Here is a 16938-nt window from a genome sequence, read left to right as displayed (position 1 = left end):
TACACGATCACATGAAACCATGCTGTCAAAAATATTTGTTTACATTTTCGATTTCGGTTTCATTTTACAACATTCTTTGAACAAATCACGACCAGTCGAGACACATCAAGTTGGTCTCTGGTCTTTGTAAGTTCGTCAAAGAGGGAAAGTTTAATTTTTATGAAAGGTGGTTATCTACCTTGTTCAAGATATCGTTGATTATGGAAAATCTTAAGAGATACAAACGTTTGTTGATATTGGTTCTGACACCGATCTTGCTTTCCCCGATGGTGATCGCTATCGATGAGCCGGTAAATATTTTTTCTTTTGTTTCACATTTAAAAGTCTTAGCAAAAGATTTTTCCAAACTCTTCTGATTGACTTTTTTCCTGATTAATTACAATTCCCACCTTCAACCCCTCATTTGCAACATATTTATGGGGGGGGGGGTTTCAGGGGGTACCCGATTCCGCAATTCCGCCAATTTTTTCTCCAATTTCCATCAAACCGTCTTAAATTGAACCAAAATTCCGTCACCAAAAATTCCTTTAAAATTCAATATTTTTGTCGAAAATTCCGCAAATTTTGAATATCTTTTACCAATTCCGAAATTCCTCAAACTTTTTTGCTAAATTCTGTTTTTCCGCACTAAAATTATCTAATTTTCTGTCTCCGTCAGAGAACCCAATTTCCGTAATTCCGTCTAAATTTTCGTCAAATTCTGCCACTCCTTCCGAAAAAAGGACCGATTCCGCTCCTCCGCCAACCATGAACCCCCCCCCATTTATCAGAAATTCATAGAAGCCTTCAAGTGGTTTGGTTCTTTTCTTTACCAGTCTTACCACGATGACCATTTTTCTCCATAGGAAATGAGGTGTGCATACGGAATTGCAATCATGGCTGTTTTTTGGGTAACAGAAGTAACACCACTTGCAGTGACGTCTCTACTCCCGTTGATTATCTTCCCTTTTCTTGGACTTTTACCAGCAAAAGTTGTATGTATGCAGTATATGAAAGATACAAACATTTTATTATTGGGTGGTTTATTGATTGCCCTAGCCATAGAAAGATGGAATGTTCATAAAAGAGTTGCTCTTCTTGTTCTTCTAATGGTAGGAACACAACCAAGAAGGCTGATGCTAGGTAAGTTTTGGATTGACTTTTTATAATTTGTCTAATTGGAATACAGTACATTTAATTTTCTGTTAGCCTGTTTTAAAAATATGTCTTGCCCATAGACCTTTTTTCAAAGAGGACGTCCTGTTGAATAATTATGTAGTCCAGCCATAAAAACAATGATAGAGCCATGAATAATTACTGTGTCCTGCACATTGTAATAATTATGCATGGTTTTATCATTGTTTTTCTGCTGGACTACATAATTATTCAACAGGGTGGCCTCTTTGAAAAAAGGTCTATTGCTAAGAATCAAGTCTCATATAGGGATATAGAAAAATAGGAAGGGCAGAATTTCCGAGTGAAACAAATTGGATTTTTATCATTATTATAAACTTAATTGTCAAAAAAAAGGTCCCATCAAAAGTTTAATTATTTCTGTCTTCCCTTCTTCTGAAAATGGGTAGCTTTTTGATTAAGAAAATCCAAGAAATGTTGCCTACAGTAGCAAAAAAAGTATAAAGGCCTTGTATATTTGCTTTCTGATTTTTGGTCTTTTTAAAGAATTGTTTCACATTAAAAGGATCAAAGCCTTTACCTGAAAGGGCAATAACTTTTAACGTTTATCTGAGAAATAAAATCTTTGAAATGATTTATGCAACATTGCTTTTTTTTTTAATTTGGTACATCTAAAAAGCAACAAATTTCTTTTACACTTTGTTTGCTTGATAAACATTGAAGGCAGAAAAAGAGGTGTTAACTATTTGATTTTTTTCAAAAACAGGACTTTCATTAACCAAAAAAATGAAATTTGAAACTTTTCTGTTCTCTATAGTATGCAAAATGAATAATTTTAGGATCCTCTTTTTGAGCGTTTTTCACAAACATGTTTCAAACAGATCCCTGCCCCAGTTGCCTTTTTACTTTTTGAAATGTTATTAGAAAATTGAAACTTTTGAATATATCTAAATCCCATAGCAACTTATTCACCTCTCATCATATATTTTTGTATCTAGTTTAGTGTTATTTTTAAAATGAACCTTTGAATAATGTATTCAACTGTTGCTCAATCCAGCTAGGTTCATTGAGCAATATTGTGTGAAAATCTGAGCATGAATGAAAATGATGAGTTTCAGTTTTGTTACGTCATAACACCCCTTCTCACAGACCTGGTAGGATTTTTTCAGCCAGTGGGGGTAAAAATAATAGACTAAAACTTGATGGGGATCAATATGCCCTTATTTTTATGGCTGAAGATTTCAATTCTTTTGTTTTCCAGTCAGAAAATTCAGTGGAGATGGGAAAACAGCATTTTATTTTGCAGTGAGGATTGGTTTATTTGATTATTTTCAGTGGGGACAAAAATTGGAGGACAATTTTCCACCGGGGACGATATTTTGGCCATTTTTTCGAGTGGGAAGGGTTCCCAGTGGGTCTTTGAGAAAAGGGTGCGTCATATGATAGTGAACATATTAAAATGTGATTAACAAACACTCTCTTTCTTACTTGAAACTTTTGCAAAAACGTCTCCAAATTAATGAATTTTTGTGTAGCTAAAAAAGACATATCTGCATTTGCAATCTTTATGCTTGATAATCTACTTTTAATGCAATCAAGTTTTAAGGATTATGATTACTTAAAAATGTAATAAGATTTTAAAACACTGCTTTCATCAGGGAGAATTCATCAAAATTACATTTCCTTGTCATTAAAAAAAGTTTTCATAAACTTTTAAGACAGCTTGTTGATATAACATATCACTATAAAGTTCCCATAAGAAAGCAACATTAAAAGCAATTTAGTGTCATTTAACCTACTTTTCACATTGCTTGACTTTTAATAAGAGTGAGTGGCATTTTCCCTACTAATAGAAATTCTATCTTCGACCTTGTTATTAATATCATAAAACTATTTAAGGCTTCTACTTAAGATGAAATGCATTTTAGAGTTAATTCAAGTATGACTGAATACTTGCCGAGTGTCAGTATAAATATTTCATGTCTATTTCATGTCTATCTTTTTTCCCAAAATTGAAATCGATTTTAAATTCACATCCGTCTCAATTTAAAGGAAAATAAATTCGAAAGAAAACAAAATGCCTTGACCACAGGTTCCAATTAATTTTATTATTCGTACCCTGAGTTAAACTATGAAAATTGGTTAAATTATGGAAAAAAATAGAGCTACACCTTTTTCTATTGTAATCCCTTTTTAAAGTGTTTTGTTGTGTTCTACAAAACCCTAAAAATGAACTGACTGTAATATTTGTAAGTCCGCACCCATCACTTATTAGAATATTGTTTAAAATCTCTTGTGTTAGGTTTCATGGTGACAACAGCTTTCATTTCAATGTGGATTACCAACACTGCTACTACAGCTATGATGACACCCATTATGGAAGCTGTACTCAAACAACTGGATAAGAAGTTTCATAAAGACGGCGGTGAAGAGAAAGATGAAAAAGAACAATTAGAAGCTGATGAAGAGGCAGCAGCAAGTAATGGCAATGCAACACAGCAACTAATCCCTACTTACCATACTAAACCTCATCAAAAGAAATGTATAACTAACGTATCACTAATATTTTTTTTACGTTACAGTTGACGCTCTCTGATTCGATTTTCAAGAGGAATACACGGGTTGCAAAATTATATCACTGCCGAAAAAACATATGATTACTCGAAAAAGTTCACGTATTCCCCTATTACTTGCTTTTAACTTGCTTTACAACTTTCAGTTGATAACTTTAGTGTCAATAAATTCAAACCAATCAGAAATAAATGTCATGTAACATCTAACAAGCACATAAAAATTTCGAGTAAAAACGTGATTTGTCTTCAATCTTTTTATTTTGCGACTTGTATATTGGCCTATATTGGATTTTCATCGAATAATGGAGCTTATTGAATAATAGAATGTCGAATTAGAGAGTGTCAATTATTAACAGCACTAATATCTTTTGGGGCGGATCGTATATACGTTACATTTATAGAGGGTTTTTGTTTCAATCAGAGGCAGGTGAGTCTTAACGAGAATACTAATGCTAAAAATACAAATTTTGAACGGTGACGGTGAATTGAGATTTATAGTTTTAGCCTTGTCTTTGTGGTGCCCAAAATGCTCGGCTAAATTTGTCTAAATGTACGAAGATTTTCGAACTTCGTTTCCTAAAATTCTGCAAAGTTTTTGTTTTTTTGGATAACAGTAATTTTCAATTTTCCTGTATCAACGAAATCTATAAATCAATCATCCATTCTCGAGAGTCTGTTCAAGGTTACTAACTTTTTATAGCCTACTAACGAGCTTTGATTCTTACTAATCACCTGTTAAATTTTTATTTTTTGCATTTTTTTTGGTAGCTCTTCTATCTTATTTGAACAAGATATTTTGAAATGCGATGCGCCCAAAAGTTCAAAATTCAAAAATGATATATAGAATTCCTAATTTCTGAAAACGAAATTCTACTTTACAAAACCCTCGCTAACGATCATGATTGCATTACATTTAAAATTTGAAATATTGCTATATGCTTAATAAAAAATCTAGGATCACGGGTTTCGCAAGTCTTCGTAATTTACCGCAAAGTTCCCCTTCACAATATAAAAGTTATTTTCCGTCTCAGACTGTCAAACGGGTTTCCGTTTTAGCGAAGTTTAAAAAGAGGCATTTTCTATTCAAACAGATTCAAAACCCAGCAAAATTCAACGAAATATACGAATCTGTGAAAATAAATATGCATAACTTAACAAGTCCGTTTTTCGTCTGAGACAGAATATTAGCATTAGCGTTAGCATTTTCAGGACTGCCTACGTGTTTGAATATAAATCTTTTACGTTTACGTACATCTCCACTCCATTTAGATTGAAAACGAAAATTCAGCATTTTTAGGACTGTCTATGTGTTTTATAAATGAAAAATACGTTCACGCGTGCGTCTCCACTCTATTTAGATGTGATTGACAACGGAAATTCAATACAACATGAAGAAGAAACGATGCGATATAATGTTAAAGAGGGAACTGTCTCCAATTCAGATACCATGACAAAGCTAGTGTAAGAAGTTATTCTCAATTTCTAGACCACTGGAAATTAGTATTGTAATCATTAATCAGTCTAACTGTAGACTAGTGCGTGCAAGCCATCCACCTGATTTTGTACTAGATCTATCAAACCTGCTTAGAGGCTGTTCTTCATAAGTGCGGGCTAGCAATCTCACTTTTATACTAATAGGATCAGCAATCCGGTTCTGCAGAACCTAACTATTACTCACATACACACCCCTGTCTCACAGCCCCGATGGAACCTTTTTCTTCAGTGGGGATAAAAATTCCTATCGAAATCCCAACGGGGATATAAATTTAAGGTTAAAAAATCCAGTGGGGATGGTTTTGGAGTGTAATTTTTAGACATTGATTTTCGAGTGGGGATGAAATCAAAGTCAATCTCCCAGTGAGGTTGAAATTCCAGGGTATTTTCCCAACGGGGACCAAATTTTTGCCAAATTTTCCTGTGGGGATGGGGTCCCAGTAGGTCTGTGACACAGGGGTGTACATACAGAATAATAATTTATTGATTCTGCGCAAGGTTTGTACATCATCATCAGACATTATGCTTTTCACTCGTTCCAGGATTAACTCGAAAGATAATGAAGAGTACGAACGCCACCGGCAGCTCTGCAAAGCCATGTTGTTATGTATCTGTTACTCAGCAAATATCGGAGGTACAGGTACTCTCACTGGAACCGCCCCTCAACTCGTTTTAGCTGGCCAAGTTGACGAGTAAGTTATTTTGTTCTTAGTTGATAAAGAAATTGTTAGAACTATCCCTTGTCTAATACAATGAGACACGTGGGCATGTTTTGAACAAGGAAGATTTCAAAGTGCAATTTGAAAAGAAATCCGAGCCAACTTAGTAAGCTTTTTGCGAATCATTCGAGTTATTGGCATTCTCGAATACTTCATTACCTTATAAAGCACGTAGCGTTGCTCTCTATAGGGGGCGTCACTCATCAATATGAATATATGTATTAGAGAAAATACAAAATTTGCGGTTCCTATATTGTAATTAATCATTTCTTCATTTTAGTGTCTTTCCAAAAGCACCATCAGTCAGTTTCATCTTTTGGTTCGTGTACGCTTTCCCACAAATGTTAATCTTCTTACTGATCGCATGGATCTATCTTCAAGCTATGTTTCTGGGAATCGGGTAAGATTGCGTTCGATACTAATTCAGCCATAGTAGAAATAAAGCAAAAGTAATGGAAGGAACAATTTTACCGTAACAATAATCGTATTATCATATAACGCCTATACTACTTTATTACACGCATTATAAACGAATCCAGTCTAGATATCTACGGAGATTTCAAAATTCATTAACGTAGAGACAAAACACTACGTAAGATACTCTGGACAGAGTAGGAAAGATCCGGGGGGGTACTAGAGTTGCGAAGTGACGAGTATGTCCGAGTCAAAAATTGAAAGTCTTCCCTTAGAGAGAAAAAATTGACGCTTTTTCTTTGAGAGAGGAAATTTCGATTTTCGTGAATTTTGGATCTTACAGAGACTCAATAGGGACCCTTATGGCTCGAACATACCCTGCACCCATTTTGCCTAAGTACCCCCCCCCCCCGGGTAAGGTTCAACCCCTTTTTGTTCGCTAATAATTAAAATAGTGTTAAGAATCTTCTATTGGCAAAATCTGAGCTAACTTCAACTAACTTAAAAGTTGGCCTAAATATCAATTGGAAGTTTATTAGAACTTCCACCAAGCACATTATTTTATGCGTTTTATGGGTGAAACATAGCCTTTATTTATACTGACCTAATTTTTCTTTACGTTACTCGGTTGGGACAACAACAAATTAATTAGATGTCGCCTAATAGAGTAAATTCTTAGGATTTTTTCCTAATTCATGGTATTTAGATGAATATCAAGTTCTTTGATTAGATAATGTTCAACGTCTGTCTACTGGCAGAAATTATGATAAGGAGTCTATTTTCCTGTTATTATTATAGCAGAACATTTTCCCAAGAAGTTATCTCTCAATAACGTTCGATGCCTGTCTATCGGCAATCATTATGTTAATGAGTGCATTTTCCTGGAAAAATACAATAGAACCTTTTTCTCAAGAAGTTGTTTCTCAAGATAGTGCCATTTCAGTATTATTCTCTGTTTCCCTGTCCTGTTATTATACCATTATTTGCTACCTTCTGTAAGAGACAAAATCTATAAGGTATACACCTAACATTCGATTATGATAATATCAAAACTATTTACCACTCATATTTTAAGGTTAAGTTTTGTTAACTTCCACATAGTTGCAAGTTTGTAAAAAAGCACACGTGAGTGAACATGTTTGGATTTAAGATAAGATTAAGACGATAATCTTTGTTTACACCACTTAACGTTTTTATCGATCTTAAAAATTCCATGTCACTAATTATCGCTTAGAGCACGTTTTACGAGTGTGATTATTTGCATGTCTTGCGTGCCCTCGTGGGTCTCGTGGGTTACGTGGCTCGTGCCCTCTTGGGTCTCGTGCCTTCGTGGGTCTCGTGCCTTCGTGGGTCGAGAAAAAAATACGTGGGTATCTCGTGGGTCCAAAATAAATTACGTGGGTCCAAAATAAATTACGCGGGTCCAAAAAAATTTCCGTTGGTATTTCGTGGGTCCAGAAAAATATTACGTGGGTCCAAAATAAATTTACGTGGGTAACTCGTGGGTGCAAAAAAATTACGTGGGTAACTCGTGGGTCAAAAAAAAATAATTACGTGGGTATCTCGTGGGTTCGAAAAAAAAATTACGTGGGTCCAAAACAATTACGTGGGTATCTCGTGGGTCCAAAAAAATTATGCGAGTCCTTAAAATTTGACGTTAAATTTTTAAGAATTTTACGTGAAGAAGCTTGTTTTAAGCTTACAAAAACCAAAAGAACATAACTGATAGCACTCAATTATTAATGAAAATTAACTCGATTAAACAGTTCAGACAAATCACTAGCCGAGAAAAAGGCAACTCAAGCCTAAAAGACCCGGGGGGGGGCACTGGGTTTGCGGTCTGACGGTATGTGCGGGCCAAAAATTGGCTTTTAAAATTGCACCCTTACAGTGCAGCAAAAATCAGTGAAAATCATACCCTTAGAGTGCATTTTCCCCCAAATTTTCGATCCCTTTCGTGCAAAAAATGGTCAAAATTCTAGCATTTTTGGTCAAAATATCTAGATTTTTCAGGAATTTTCTGAAATTTCTACCCTTACAGTGCATCTCTAGTTTTTCCGACTCTTACAGTGCATTTTAAACATATTGGAAAAGATACCCTTAGGACCTGCACATACCCGTCGGTACTTTTTCCCAGCTGCCCCCCCCCCCCCCCGGGCTAAAAATCACCCGAATGATCCATAGGCTGCTGGCATCCACTAAGTAACGAATTCGTACTCCTTGTACTACCTGCGGTTTTTTAGAGGGCTATGATTCATGTTTGTTTGAAATTTTATCTATTTTCGCCGGACGCTAAGAAATATACCCGAGAGAGCTTTGTGGTCGGACTTGGTAGTAAAAACTGGCAGAAAACTAGAGGGAAATTTGCTTAATGTCCTGGAGAACGTTCATTCATATCAAAGTGTGTGGTATTTTATCATAGTAATCAAATGACATCCTTCGATTTGTAACCATTTTTCATGTTATATTATTCCAAATATTGACAAATCTTTCAACAGCGGTTTTGACAAGAAACAGACTTTCTCATCCAGCCAACGAAATGAGATACTTTAGCAGCAATTTGATATTTCTATTGATAATTATTTTTTTCAAGCCCACGCATCTCTCTTCTCCGATTCAATGAAAGGGGAAATTTTCACCTACTCACAGAATTTCTCGAAAACCATCAGATTTACCTTTCAGTAATATCCAGTCAGTCTATAATATCCTGCATTTACTATCCTGCATTTACTGCAAATGTCCTTTCTATAATCAGTCACCCAGCCATCGTCGTTTACATGACTAAAGGTTAAATCTCAAAATTAGTGCCAAAATTCAAAGTTTTACCGTGGTCATCTTTGAGATTGAGATTGCCTTTTTTTTCATGTAGAGGAATAGTCAATGTTTTCATATGACAAAAGGACCAATCTCAAAGAGCAGAATAGAATTGCAAAATTTCTAATTTTCCAAGACACTTATTTTAAGATTGAACCTTTAGTCATGTGGACGACGCCATGCAGTCCTCATTTTAGGGAATTGTCAGATCCAACCACAAATATTTAGGTTAACGTGCAAGGGCAGTTGACCCCGTCTAGAGATGACGTAACAATCGTTTTTGATTACAAATTGGTCCGCCACCCTAGAGCTTTACCTTAGACCTCCGCCAATAAAGTCCTTAGCTAAAGGTACAAAAAAGCTCATTTTAGCGATTTCAGACCATTTGAGAAATAATTTAACAAAAGTAATTCTAAAATGTCTTCCCTAAGGCTAGGAATCAAAATGAATAACAGTCAAAGTTTCCCTATACTGTCAGTGAAAAATGGGTCTAATTGGTCAAAATCTCAAAGGTATGAAAATTCTTGCATGCATGCTGGAGCGTACTCATAAAGAAAGCAAATCATTTTTATCTCCATATTCAGGTTGAGACATTTCAGTTTTTTGAAACGTATGTGCGGGAAAGGAGCGCCCAAATCTGACAAAGGGAAAGAAATGTACGATGTGATGAAGAAACAATATGACGATCTCGGTCCCGTAACGTAAGTTTTTTTTCATTAGTTAAAACTTTTTGATGTCTTTCCGTCTCAGTCAGATTACAGTGGAGGCTAGCTAATATGACCTTCTATTATTCGAATCTTTCTGTAATTCGAAATAATTCTCAGCTTTGGTCAATAGGAAACCATCGTAGGTTTCTATAATTCGAATCTTTCTGTAATTCGAACAAAAAAAGACTTCCCATTTGACTTCAAATTCGACGAGTGTAAACTGTATGTTTCAATATTGCATAAAGTATCCAGGCGAATTGATTTAGCTAAATTGGAACTTTCGTCCAAAAATGAAATAGAATTTGAACCTAAACAAATAGTAAAGGACCCTTCGTATACAGCATCTTCCACCACATGTAGTAGGGGAGGGAGGTTTTGTAAAATTACGCGAATTCTTTAGTCAAAGCCCTTGTTTTACATTTTTAGAAAGTATATCAATAAAGGAGTCAAATTAGGAAATTAGGTAAATTTCACATAAACATGCATCATAATGTGGTTAGTTCGAAAGAGATGGAACTTTGGATGGCAGATTCAAAGCGTACGACGTCGGTACCATAGATATAAAGCCCGAAGGGCTAGATGTCGGGCTTTAAGCCATCGCAGGTTAAAAAAAAGTGAATATCAGAAAAAATATTGTTGCTATTGCTTTTCGAAAATCCGCAAAGCTTCTGATTGGTCAAGCGCTGAAATTATATTGTAATGTCACGTGATTTAGGTAGGATTTCCTAACTAACCACGACACACTTTTAAGCAAAAGTACGCTATCTAGCCCTTCGGGCTTTATAAATCTATGGTCGGTAGGGTTAATCTTATATTTTAAGAAAGCCAACTAAGACAATCAATTACGACAGATGATCTCGAGGAATATTCGTTAATCTACTACGAAACTTTTATACAGTTTTATATAATATTTGTCCGCAATCCAGGTCAAATTACTTTCTCTTTTCTCATAATCCCTTCTACGTTTGATTTCATAAACCACAAAAAGTTTTGAGACGCCATTAACGAGAGCTTATTATGTCTGTTCCTTCATGATTCTATTTCAAAACTGTAAACGAAATATGATGCTATTGTATTCTCTGAACTTGCACTTGCATGACAGGGTGTTCTCGAAATTTCCTTAACTCGAACAAATATTCCAATTCCCCGTGCGTATCTGAGTTATGGAGACTCAACTGTACTAAGTTATATACCCGGAACTTAAACCTGTCAATTCTAATTACTCCACTGGTAAACGTTGTGACAATATTGGCAGTAAATGACACCACAAAATGTAAACGTGCTGCTTAAAAACAGCAGAGTTTAGCTAAGATTCTCGATAAAGTTTTGATTACTTATGGGTAAACTTTTGAAAATGACGTAGACAACGTCAGAGAGTATGGATGTATGTACTACCCGTTAGAGCTGGTGACGGCGGTCCCAGGCGGTCCCTCTAAATTCACTAAACCAGTACACGCTATACCTACAGTGAAAGTGTAATAAGGTTCCATGATTAAAAATTTCCAACTGTAAATTACAGAACCTTTTCGACGAACTAAGACCCTTTATTCGTGTCTAGCTTTTTAAGTCATTATCTATTTCTATTTCTAGGTACGCTGAAATAACAGTTCTCATCAATTTCTTAATGTTGGTTCTTCTTTGGTTTTTCCGTGAACCAAAATTCATGCCAGGATGGGGAGAACTATTCAAAGCAAAGTAAGTTGACCAAGTAGACCATCTCCTTAATCTTGTTACATAGTGCGGAAAGGGGTCTGATCCCCCCTTCCTAAATGATCCTAAATATCTTTAAAGAGAGAATGCGAAATGATAAACTTCTTTCTTCAGATTACTCTAACTGAAAACTTCCTTTCATGAATACCAAATTTCATAACAGTGCTTGAAAATAGTCTTCTTCATTTTTTTTGGAAGGTGTCATCCCCCCTTAAGAAAGGGGGGGGTCCGAACTATGCTGTTATTCTTCTAAACGCTGAAAGGTCACTTCGTACTTTTCAGCCGTAAGATTGGATCATTTCTAGAAGAAAGCAAACATAATGGTTCAAATCTTTGTTTTGAACACACCTAATAATCGTCATTAAGCTAAAATCTTAGTGTTCTGTTACCACTAAATTCTAGCATCTTGCAATGGCAAAGATTTCATACAGGAATGTTTTTACCTTCAAATTGAGGGCGGTTGATTTACCGTTGTCCTCTGTCAGTTAGTAAAGGCTGGGAGAAATTATAACAGACTGTGGCTCGTTCCACCCATCCGTTATCTTTCACACAAAAAACTCTTTAACGCTAAATTTTGATAAACTTCTTTTTTAGATACATTAGTGATGGCACAGCGGCAATAATAATTGGATTTTTACTATTTCAACTACCCTCACAAACTCCAGAAATTTTCGCCAAAGGCCGTCCAAAGAGTAAGCATTAGTACTTTGTTGATTGGTCAAGATCGGCTTCGTCTTTGTCCTGAAATTTAACGGAAAATTTACTGGTGTCGCATAGATAGCCCAAAATAAGGAGGTGCTAAAAGCAAGGGAATTCAAATTTAAAAACCAGAGGGAGGCTTATGCCGGGGGTCTCGACTCGACTACTTTTTTCAGCAATAAACCGTCATTATTTTGATTTTTTTTCGTTTCATCATTTCGTTTTTTCGAAATTTTTCACAGAGAAGCTTCCATCAAAGACGATTTTAGAATGGAAATATGTTTCAGAGAAATTCCCCTGGAATGTCCTGTTCTTACTTGGAGCAGGATTCGCCCTGGCAACTGCTTGCAAGGTAAATTCGATTTAAATCAAAGTAGTATATTGGTGTTTTTATCCTTATTTAGATTAAATGTTCCACACAAAAGCATTAAAATTGAATATTTGAAGAGTAATGAATTTTTTTAATTTATACCAAATCTAACCGGCTAATCTCATTAGGTTTAGTGACGTTTTGGTCCGGGGGGCATTGGGTTTGCGGACTGACGGTATGTGAAAGCAAAAAATTGGCTTTTAAAATTGCACCCTTACAGTGCAGTGGAAATTGGTGGAAATCATACGCTTAGAGTGCATCCCCCCCCCCCAATTTCCAATCCCTTTTGTGCAAAAAATGGTCAAAATTCTAACATTTTTGGGCAAAATATCTAGATTTTTCTACCCTTACATTTTAAACATATTGGAAAAGGTACCCGTCATAACATTTCCGTCTGTCATTTTGCCCAGATTTTACTACCGACTCTCCCCCTGGGGTCTTATGATTTAGGCTGTCGATCTTGGATCTTGAATGAGTGTTTATCTTTCACTTTTCAGGAATCTGGTCTATCGCTCTATTTGAGTTGTCAATTGAGCAGTTTAAAATCAATCCCTGAATCTGCACTCGTTTTCATCATTTGTACAATGTTAACATTCCTCACTGAAATCACTTCGAACACAGCTACGGCTACCATTTTGTTACCCATCCTGGCATCATTGGCAAGTTCCTTTTTATTTTATTTTCTGATTTGAAATCTCTGATTTTTTGCCTCAAAGTCGTTTTTAATGAATTTGGCATTTCTTAAGCTACTCATGCAAGTTCTCATTTTATTGCTCATTTTTAATCGGAAAATCTCGAGTGAGGCTGATAGAACTTGGCATTTTCGACTATCTGCGTCTTTTATCCAAGGCTTTAATAAGAATATTGGATAGCACCAGCTTTAGTTTCTAAATTTCAATCTGAACACTTTGCCTACTGTAAATATTTAATCTTCTCTATCGTCAATATCTCATACTTTTAATAAGTTCGACTTATAGGGGGTTAATTATACGGTATTTTGCCCACACATTAAAATTGAGACAGGGGTTTGATAAATTTTAAAGGTTTCTGGGTGAATACTTATTGAGTTAGGATTACTATCATTTTAGGGTCAAAGTATTGGTGTCAATCCGTTATACATGATGGTACCCGCTACTGTATGTGCCTCGTTTGCATTTATGTTACCCGTAGCAACGCCACCAAATGCTATTGTCTTCGGTACCGGAAGATTGACTGTCGCTGATATGGTGAGACATTTTTTCAAACATGAATAATTATAAGAGTTGCATCCAATTTTTGACGGCTAAGGAGTATACGCAAGAAATAATAGTGAAGTTAGGTAAATCGGTAAAATCACGACGACGAACGAAAATTTAGTGAGCTAGTGAGTTTCAACCAACCAAATTTCGTATTTTCACTGGCCTATTACATTTTTCGTCCGTCGTCGTGATTATCCTGGTATGCTTAGCCTCAGTAATTAGCGTGCTTTGAACTTAATAAATTCTACATTGAACTTTGTTAAATTCAACTTGCATTTTTCTCTTTACAGGCTAAAGCTGGGTTCGGTATGAACATCATTGGAATCCTTTTGGTCACTTTGTCTATCAATACTTGGGGATATGAATATTATGACTTAGGTACATTTCCTGAGTGGGCACGTGCAAGTGAATCGATGAAAGATGCTTGTTACCCTAATGCGACGATTGCTATGGGCAACTCAACTCTTGCAAATTCCACATTCTTTTATTAAAAGTTTAAAGGTATATTATTCTCCACGCTGGTGCAGCTATACGCTTTCCAAATGGGACATATACAGATCCCATTTTTAGTTTCAAACATCAAAATATTATTGTTGCATGGTTCCGGAAATACGATTAACATCCACCCGGAAATTCTTTGGTGAGTTCAATCTTTTGGAATCGCGTTCCTCTTGTTTTGACAACAATTAATAGACTCTTTTGGAGCTTATTGGCTAAGTCTCAAGCTGTCCCACTTTGGTTCTGGCTATTGGTAGATCTGTGGGAACCGTCGATGTGAGAGTTTTTAAATAGTGTGGAATCTTCATGGAAGACCTGAGCTCTGTAACTTGTTCAGTTATGTTCTGTTCATGATATATTGTCATCCAACAACTACAAAGGCCTTGAATGTTCAACTATGCCTTCAGTACAACATTGTTTTACTTGATTTTTATTACTTTTTCACTTTCAGCAAGGTTATGTTATTATTTCTTTTACCTTTGTATATATTCATTATACCTTCATGTGAGTAGATTTTATATAGCAAAATATTTTTTAGATAGAATGATGACAAATATGATGATTTTCTACCCAGTTATTTTTTAATTGCCAATTTTATTACTATGATTACTGTGAATAATTTTTTTACATAACATTTATTATAAAATAATTTTGCTGGGATCTTTTTTGAAAAATACACGGTGTGCACATACGAAAATTCCAAAAACAATACACTTTTTTTAATAACAATATCCATTAATTTTTAAGCCTTTGCATGTTGTTAACATTTTTAGTTTTAAGCCTAAATATGTTCTTAAAATGTTCTTAATTTCACTATTTCGTGAGTATTTTGTGCCTAAAAATGTTTTAACTTGCTCTTAGTATTTTGGTCGACCAAGTCTACTTATGTTCTTTTACGGGTTTTGTTCTTATAAAGAAACAGTATTGATTGATTTTCGTGTATAGAGGCCAAACTCTTTGCATCCAAACTTTCTACTCACCAAATATTTCAAATGCAAAGACTGCCAATAGAAGAAAATAGAAGAAAATTATATACTGTTGACCTCATCATTGCGATGCTGAATTTTCGTTTTAGTCTTGCGTGACCAAAATTGCCAACTTTTTTTTCAAAGATCGCAAAAAAAGCATAAAGTTTATTTCTCACAAGGGTGCGGCAGGCTTTAATTTCAAAAAACCTGAGATTTTTTTAGAAGAGCCATTAATTGTAGGTATAATTATAGACGATATTAATCAACTATTCATTTTGTAAAGTATGATAAATTTTATATTATCTCTTTTTTTTGACAAATTACTATCAAAGTACTGTATACCGATAATTCTGCTGCTTCAAATAAGAAACTTTTATTTGCTTGATTTCTGCTATTATTAGGACTTTTGCCAGGCTTACGGTCTCCTGTGAGCAGGCTGAGGTATCACTCACATCTAAAATTCAGGATGCAGTATGTGCATCTTGACACAGGAACGCGGGAATATTGCTTAAAGTTCTTATGAAAAAGATAAATTGCCGTTGGGGAGTGGTTTGTGGTGAACGCAGTATAATGCAAGCGTAAGCCGTAGCGAAATACAACGACTTAGTTTATTATGGTACAAGTCTAGTCTACTACTAGACTTGTCAATCAATGATTGCTTACACACGCAATTGCTATCACTAAAAGAATGTTAGTACAGAGGAAGTTAAAGCTTTTCATTAGTTCCAAGGTCTGACACAGGGATGAAATGAGCAAAAATGTAGTTTACGTTTTTTATGAGAGCTATAAGTGTCTAACGCCTTTGTAAGGAGTTTCAAGGAAAAGTTTTCATATTCATTTAAAAAAACCTAACTAAAAGTTACAAACAATCAGACGTGAAAAAAAGGCTCTGGATTTATTATCGGACACCTCTCATCAGTCTTTTAATTTTCGGACATGAAAAAAGAAACATCTTCAAAAGAAGATGATGATGATGTTGAAGATATGTCATCGTTAATCTCACTGACCGAAATTGGCTCGAAGGGTGATGACGTCATAGATGATGTATTTGACAACGACCTCGCCATTGGTGGAGATTGTAAATGACGTAATCGATCGACAGGTGGAATTATTTGATGCTGGCTAACATCCAAAGAAATTGCTTCGAAAGGTGATGTTGATCGTTCATTTGGTTCGACTGATTTCATAAGAGCGATCATTTTTCCATTTAAAATGATATAATTTTGACCATCAGATGCCTTTGATGACCCTGGGTTTCCTTCATCTGAAAATACCCTATCTTTACGATTAGTTTTTCCGTCCTCACTTGACATGGATGGGACTTGTTTTCCGCTGTCTCGTTCATCCGATAAAATTTCAGTTGTTTGTCTCTTTTGTTCAGTCGCTTCTAGTTCGTCTTGATCATCCATTACAGCATGGATGATTTGCCTCGCTTGTTCTAAAGCTTCTTCCTCTTCTAGGTTGAGTTGAACAGGAGAATCAACAATGTTTTCTGTTTCTATTGCTTTTAAGGGACTCCCTCTGGTCGGTGTAAAGAATCCCTCCTGTGAGTCACTAGAGTCTGTTATCTCAGGCTCCTTGATTCTCAACTCAGATAAATTGTCTTCTATAGAGTCTTTGC

The 16938-nt window shown here is 35.4% G+C and overlaps 1 protein-coding gene across 2 annotated transcripts; it reads left to right on the top strand.

Moving 5' to 3' along the window:
* The first annotated feature begins 55 nt into the window (after positions 1 to 55).
* LOC136814969 (Na(+)/citrate cotransporter-like) lies at positions 56 to 15665 on the top strand. Of its 2 annotated transcripts, none has more exons than XM_067071392.1 (13): positions 56 to 290; positions 846 to 1122; positions 3416 to 3592; positions 5045 to 5147; positions 5723 to 5872; positions 6180 to 6299; positions 9712 to 9828; positions 11425 to 11529; positions 12139 to 12236; positions 12486 to 12595; positions 13111 to 13272; positions 13702 to 13839; positions 14142 to 15665. In XM_067071392.1, the coding sequence occupies exons 1-13, from the start codon at positions 201 to 203 to the stop codon at positions 14340 to 14342; spliced, it is 1848 nt and encodes a 615-aa protein (XP_066927493.1). In that variant the 5' UTR covers positions 56 to 200; the 3' UTR covers positions 14343 to 15665. The 2 variants fall into 2 exon arrangements, with proteins under 2 accessions (XP_066927493.1, XP_066927494.1); XM_067071393.1 differs by having other exon boundaries at positions 90 to 290; positions 3416 to 3655; positions 14142 to 14926.
* The last annotated feature ends 1273 nt before the right edge of the window (positions 15666 to 16938 follow it).

This window comes from Clytia hemisphaerica, unplaced genomic scaffold (assembly GCF_902728285.1).
Source record: "Clytia hemisphaerica strain Z4C2 unplaced genomic scaffold, Clytia hemisphaerica genome assembly, whole genome shotgun sequence".
NCBI lineage: Eukaryota > Metazoa > Cnidaria > Hydrozoa > Leptothecata > Clytiidae > Clytia > Clytia hemisphaerica.
The sequence above is the reverse complement of the archived record's forward strand: the minus strand, read 5'-3'. Positions and strand labels throughout refer to the sequence as shown.